This window comes from Limulus polyphemus, unplaced genomic scaffold, assembly GCF_000517525.1.
Source record: "Limulus polyphemus unplaced genomic scaffold, Limulus_polyphemus-2.1.2 Scaffold705, whole genome shotgun sequence".
Classification (NCBI taxonomy): Eukaryota; Metazoa; Arthropoda; class Merostomata; order Xiphosura; family Limulidae; genus Limulus; species Limulus polyphemus.
Genome location: NW_013666315.1, coordinates 27,316 through 33,895, shown reverse-complemented (window position 1 = coordinate 33,895; position 6,580 = coordinate 27,316). Strand labels below are relative to the sequence as shown.

Below are 6,580 nucleotides of genomic sequence, written 5' to 3'. Positions count from 1 at the left end.
CACGATGCTCCAAAGGATCAACGAACTCCACGAAGCGAAAGGAATATCTACTAGATATTAATTAAATTATAACTATATCAATTCATGTGAATATGACTGAAAAATTCATTTTGTTTTTCTGAAAAGTGGTGTCTATTTACTTGTGACCACGCTGTGTATGTCTGGTTCTTCTTTGACTTGTATGTGCAATAATCTTTCTTTACTCTCTATACATATACGTGTCCGATTTTAACATTTTTTTAGGTGTCGACTGCTTCTTGACAAATGGGAGTCATCTTTTCCTTCTTTCTCATTCAAGTACATTCCCCAATACTTTAAGGAGGAACACACTTGTTGTTCTATTTTAAATCAGTCGGATCCTCACTGCCCTTGTGTCCGTTGGTTCCTACACCATCGTATTTTCAATCGGCTTTACCCCTTTTGGTTTTGTTAGTTGGCTCATTCTGCACCAAATTCCGTTGGTCCCATTTGCCGTTATATTACTGTTAATAATAATTTTGAAGTTAAAATAGTGCGTCAACAGGAGAACAATTGTATCTCGATACAAAACTTGTATGGAAGTTTGGTAAACTGCTTCTTCTGGGTGTATGAGAGTTGGGTAAACTATTATTTCCCCAAAAACAGAACTTGAGAAAGCAACCTTTGTCAGACAATGCTTGAGCCGTGTAAAAAAATAACAATTATTCCAAAAACTCTCGGCGTTTGTCGTAATTATAAAGCATTTAAAAAAAATCCTCAAAATTTCATAAATGTTCTCTTATTGAGTGTAATAACTGGGGCGAATTTTGGTTCGTCTTAACGCATAGGCATAGGGTATCCACAGTCTTTTTTGAAACAACATTAATAACTTAAAGTGGCTATAATATAAACTAAAAAATATTTATTAAACGTTTCTTGGCACATTTTTGGGGAGGAAAATAATAATTTTCATTAGTTTATATTGAATCACGATAGTAAGCAGCATAAATGGTACTGTTCCATCAAACCCCGAAAAAATGATAAGTTTTCACTATATCGATACAATGTATATTAATATATTTTAGATATTTACTATGGACATTTACTATATGAATAAAATGCATACTTATATATATATATATATATATATATATAAATACATATTTATATATTTGTAAATTATCAAAATTCCAGGGGCATAATGGAAAAGTTATTAAAATTGCGGGGTGTAACGAAAACGTACCGAATAAATGATTTCTCTGTGGCGAATATCCAATTATGTCCACCTATTCGTTCATTGTTACATCCTTAGGTAACTTCTTGTTGAGAAGTTGTCATTTTTGGTTTTTCGGTAAACACCGTACTGATCCTCTTTTTGCACATAAAATGGCAGCAAGCTTGTATTTTTTGAAATATTTTTATATAAAGAAATATAATGGAACTGTTATTTAATGTTCATACACGTGTTTATGTATGTATATATATATATTACACATTTTGGCAAATAAATCTAACAAAACATTTTTTCCAGGATAGCAAGCTACTTCTGTTACCATGGATACTGTGCACAACAGTGACGACACTGATCTACATGATCTTATCTTTGTATCTTTTATGTGATACCGTAAGTAGTCTCATTAAGTTTTTCATGCTTAGATGTGATCAAAAGGCTATCGGCATGAGCTCGTCCTCAAAAGTTTGTTTTCAGTATTTTAAAATATCAGTAGGATGAAGTTTTATAACTGCGAGAATATATGAAGTTGTTTTCTTTTTCCATTACTCTAACAACAAACGAACAAGAAATAATACGGTGCAATAATATTATAAACAACAGTTTAGGTACCGTTCTTCAGAAGGTCACGAGTTTAAGTACCATAAACATTATTGAGTGTACTTGTGCATCACATATATGAACGTAGTGTACTGATTAATTTACAGTTAAACGCAGATGATTTTATTTTCAACGAGTTATGATGTTTCATTTCAGAGGTTTCATCCTTTGCTACTAGTATTTTTCTTAGTGGATTTTCTAATCTGCTCTTTAAACGTAAGTATAATGTTTTGTGTATACTTGAGTGTGTGTATGTGCCCGTCCTAGAGGTAGACATCACGAACAGTATTTTCATTTATAAAATACATTAATTTTTCTAAAATGAAGTACTGTATTTTTAACACGTTTCTAATAAATTAGTTTTTATTCGTTTATCCATGTATTTAAGTATGTTGAAGGGATAGTCTCATTAAATGTTAGTAATTAATTATATGGAAGTATATTTAGGCTGACGAATACAACGTACAACTAAATTTATATTTACCTTAGAAATTTATGAATATCACACATTTTGTTATTTTAAAAAAAAGTTTTAAAAGGCTTAAACCAAATGTATGCTGGTGAAGAAAAGGACACCTAAGTAAACATTTAAACTTTTTGTCATTCATAGTGTTCTTATAATAATAAATTACCATTTTATATTGATTATATATTTATCTTTAAAAAATTATCAACTGTTTTCAAAAGTAGTGACTTATACTGCTTACAGGTGTATTGTCTCCTGTGTGTGGTATCTCAGTATCAAGAATATTTGGCCGGAAGAGGGCACCCTGGACAGACGACATTCAGTAGGGTAAGTTATTATTATTATTAATAATGTGAATTAGCATTTTAAATGTTTATAAGTATAAAATTACAATGGTTTGCCTACTTCAATTTCATCGATTCATTAATCGGTAAATACCCGAGTGTTTCGTTCTGATTCTAATTTGCTATTCAATGCTTCCTAATCAATATTGGCAGCATGACTAGAATATGCATATTAAAATGAAAATATAAAAACTAGTTACCTGTGAAGAATAAATTACTAGTTGAATAAATAATCAGAAAATACACGATTTTTAATATCAAAATCAACAAATCACGTGACAAACACAACCGATAAAACGTTGCACTAGCATGGGATGTATCAAAACTATATTTTGACGTTTACAAAGTATGCCGATAACCAGAATTGATCGCTTTTGCAAATAGTATGTAACAGCCCTTTCTGATGCAAAATATTCATGCAATTAGATCATAAAGATATGATCAGATCGAACATTTAATTTTTTTAAGACTGGTTTATTCTTTGTAGTTAATGGCATTGGAAAACAAAGGAATGTGAATGAGCTTGGGAACCCGGGATAAGCCAGAAAAAGATAATCCAGCGTTGGTAAGACAAGTATGGCATCTTCTAACAGACAAAAATCCACGAACACGTAGGTCGGTGAGAAAACGCGTCAATGTACGCCAGACAACAAGTAAGCAACATATTAAGAAATGTCTGAAGATTTAACGCTAAAAATTGGGTTCCGATACCTGCAGTGGTTAGACCACAAATAGTCCATTGTATAGCATTGTGCTCCATAACAAACACATAAGCTGGTTAAGTCACTGAAGGCAGCGCCTACATATTTCTGTGCGTCAGGACTGTTGAAACAGGCGCAGTGAAAACGTTGTTCTCCTACACTAGATATATTATAGAAAACAACAGAACATCATAAATTTACGAGGGAGTCTTTTGCAGTGGAACCTACGCTGAAGCGTTATTGTCAGGATGAAGAGTCGTCAAATAGAGCATGACTGGACATGGCGACACGAACTGTAACGACGTGGCGAGGTTCCAAAATCGTTTTAATCTAACGTACTCAACCTTTGTAATTCATTGGATGAATAATAATTATATCAATTGGCTAATTATTTGTATGGGCAGTAATATTTGTGATAACATCGGATTGGAGTCTTAGCCTAATCTTTTTTCAAAAAATTGAAGTTATCTAGAACTTCACGTCTGAAACTATCGGCCTTGCAGAAGTCCAAAATATTTTCTTTTGAGTCATCAAATTACATACATTTCCCTTTTTGGTTAAATTAATCATATCTCCACAATCTGAGTTAGAGCCTAAAGAATCAACTTCATTTTCATATGATAAATGGTTTATCAAAAAACAACAACAATGAACTACAGTAACTTCAAGACACTGTGATAATTCTCCATTTTAAAAAATAACAAATCCATTTCAAAACTATGTATAACCGATTACGATTCATGTTTCGGTGTTAAAATACTGCCAAAATATCTTCTTTTTATTGAAGTAATGGCCCCCCAAACACTTGTTTAATAATATTAGCGTGCTGATCAGTTACAGGAACAATATCATCTTAACTATGATTAGTTTATCTTGTATTTCGATTTAGGTGTAAAACTAGTTGTGGAAAAAAGAAACCAATTTCATCCATTTAAAGACACCAATTTGTGGGACCTTAGTTTTGGATATTTTTACCAAATATGATATTTTCAGTACCTAACCATCAATTGATTAAGTTAATGCGTTTATAAGGGAAAAATACTTAAAATAGAATGCAATAGGTAAATTAATAAAATAAAATAATACACTTTTCGCAACAACGGAAATAACCAACAAGAGAAATGTCGGCATTTTGAAATGTTATTATTTTGGCCACAGTTCTACTCTTAAAACCCAATTTTTCGCAAATTTGTTTCTTAAATTTTTCGTAATGTTGAATTATAGACAAGGCAGGAGAAGTGTTTGCGACAATTTCGCTCTCTTTATTGCAAGCGATTGCAACTGAAAACTAATGGATCCAAGATTGTATTCCTAAACCCATACAGATATATAATATTTTGTCCAAACCTCTATAGAAACATAGGTCGTATGGCGTAACCAAATGTTAGCTTTACCTTTCTGTTGTAGCTATAGCTAAGTACAAAAAACAATTGACAAACTTAAGAAGCACTTATTCAGACTACAAAAATAAACAGTTGACAAACTTATGAAGCAGTTATTCACACTACAAAAACAAACAGTTGACAAACTTAAAAAGCAGCTATTCATACTGCAAAATAATGTGAATGATGATAGAAAATAGAATATATCAAGAGATAAGTATTTCTAGTAAGTAAAAAATAAATAAATACACGTGAATATCATTCATCATCATTTTCCCTTGCGGCGCTTCTTCTGTACATGAAAATATAATCGTCAGTTTTTCGACAAATAATGTACACTTAATATAATTTCTGTTTTCCATTGTCCAAATAGACAGTACCCAGCGTACGCCTGCACACGTTACCCCCAGGGCAAGAAACTTCCAAATTTATTACGACTCCAATAAAAGGTCTACTGGGGGTAAATTCTCCCAACAACCTACAACCAGATGTCTCTTGGAGAGAAGATTCAACTTCAAAGTCCAATATTTGCAGCGAACTCAGTTACGTCTCGGAGGAACACATCGTCCAAGATACCTCTAATGTGGCAGATGAACATAGTAACCAGGAAATTTCAGGATCTAAGATCGCCCATCCAGACGCATTGTTGGATGATATTGTCCTCGTTTCTTCTGGAAGTCCAACACACCCCATAACGTTTTTGGAAAGAAACCATGAAAATACGTCCTTTGACACTAATAATAGTGATCTTATGGGATTGGGCCAGCAGAAGCTTCTAGACCGTCAACCATATACTGATGACCAGAACATGTTCGTATAGACTTTTTTTTAATTACATACTTCGGTTTATAATTTGCTTTCAACTTCTGTCATAGTTACTTTTCTTTACTCAAGTTCTTCTTAAATTTACAAAGAAGTGTAAAATTCTCAAGTTATGCTAATTAATCATTTTAATGTTTCGGGTAGGTGGAATAGTAGATGTATAAGTTAATAAACAATTTAAATTCAATTTGATACATGAAAAACGCGCTCTGATAGGCTATTACAAGAAAAATTAAATTTTTACTTACAGAAATAAATAACTTCGAAGACGGCAGGTTTTGAAGCTCGTGGAATGGCTGCCATGGCAACTAAGAAATTGGCATTCTGGTTGCTTTGGGAAAAGATTTGAATGACATTTCACAGTTTCTCCATTTCTAAATCAGTAGGTGTCGTCTTACGGGAAACCACTAAAGAAAACAACCGTGTCAAAAACTCTCAACCAAACGAGGATGAATAGAATGTTTAATGGAAAAACGTTATCATGGTTGGAGGCCCTTGAGTAAAAATAAAGAAAAAAAACGTAAAAGAGATACACAAGATTCGTGCTTTGACAACTAATCTCCCATACAAGATTTTGCAATTCACTACAAATTAAATAATTGTATGATGTATTTATCATTTAAATAAGTAAAGGGTGCAAATTAATATTGAAATTGTGAAAAGCCTGGTAACAATAAAATTCTTATTAAAAAAAATATATGACTTTATCTTGGTTTGTAAACAATGGTAAGAGAATCAGCTTTTCGACAATAGTTTTGGTGACGTTCTCCCTCATTCCAAAATTGGTGACCATTATAAGATACAAAGGATGGGAAAAACAATGCTACTGCCAGTATCAATACCTATACGACTCATTTCCTATAAGGGCTCGGCAAGGCCAGGTGGTTATGGCGCTCGACTCGCAATCTGAGGGTCGCAGGCTCGAATCTCCGTCCCATCAAACATGCCCGCTCTTTCAGCCGTGGGGGCGTTATAAAGTGACGGTCAATCCAATTATTCGTTGGTAAAAGAGTAGCCCTAAAGCTGGCGGTGGGTGGTGTTAACTAGCTGCCTTCCCTCTAGTCTTTCACAGCTAA

General features: G+C 33.1%; 1 protein-coding gene across 1 annotated transcript in view; it reads left to right on the top strand.

Moving 5' to 3' along the window:
* Window positions 1-6,003, top strand: part of LOC106460086 — a 61,262-nt gene extending 55,259 nt beyond the window's left edge. The window contains exons 4-8 of the mRNA XM_013919768.2: window positions 1,490-1,582; window positions 1,946-2,005; window positions 2,499-2,582; window positions 5,056-5,492; window positions 5,755-6,003. Of these exons, the coding sequence (XP_013775222.2) occupies window positions 1,490-1,582; window positions 1,946-2,005; window positions 2,499-2,582; window positions 5,056-5,492; window positions 5,755-5,764 (684 nt within the window). The 3' untranslated portion in view covers window positions 5,765-6,003. The remainder of the gene's footprint in view (window positions 1-1,489; window positions 1,583-1,945; window positions 2,006-2,498; window positions 2,583-5,055; window positions 5,493-5,754) is intronic.
* The last annotated feature ends 577 nt before the right edge of the window (window positions 6,004-6,580 follow it).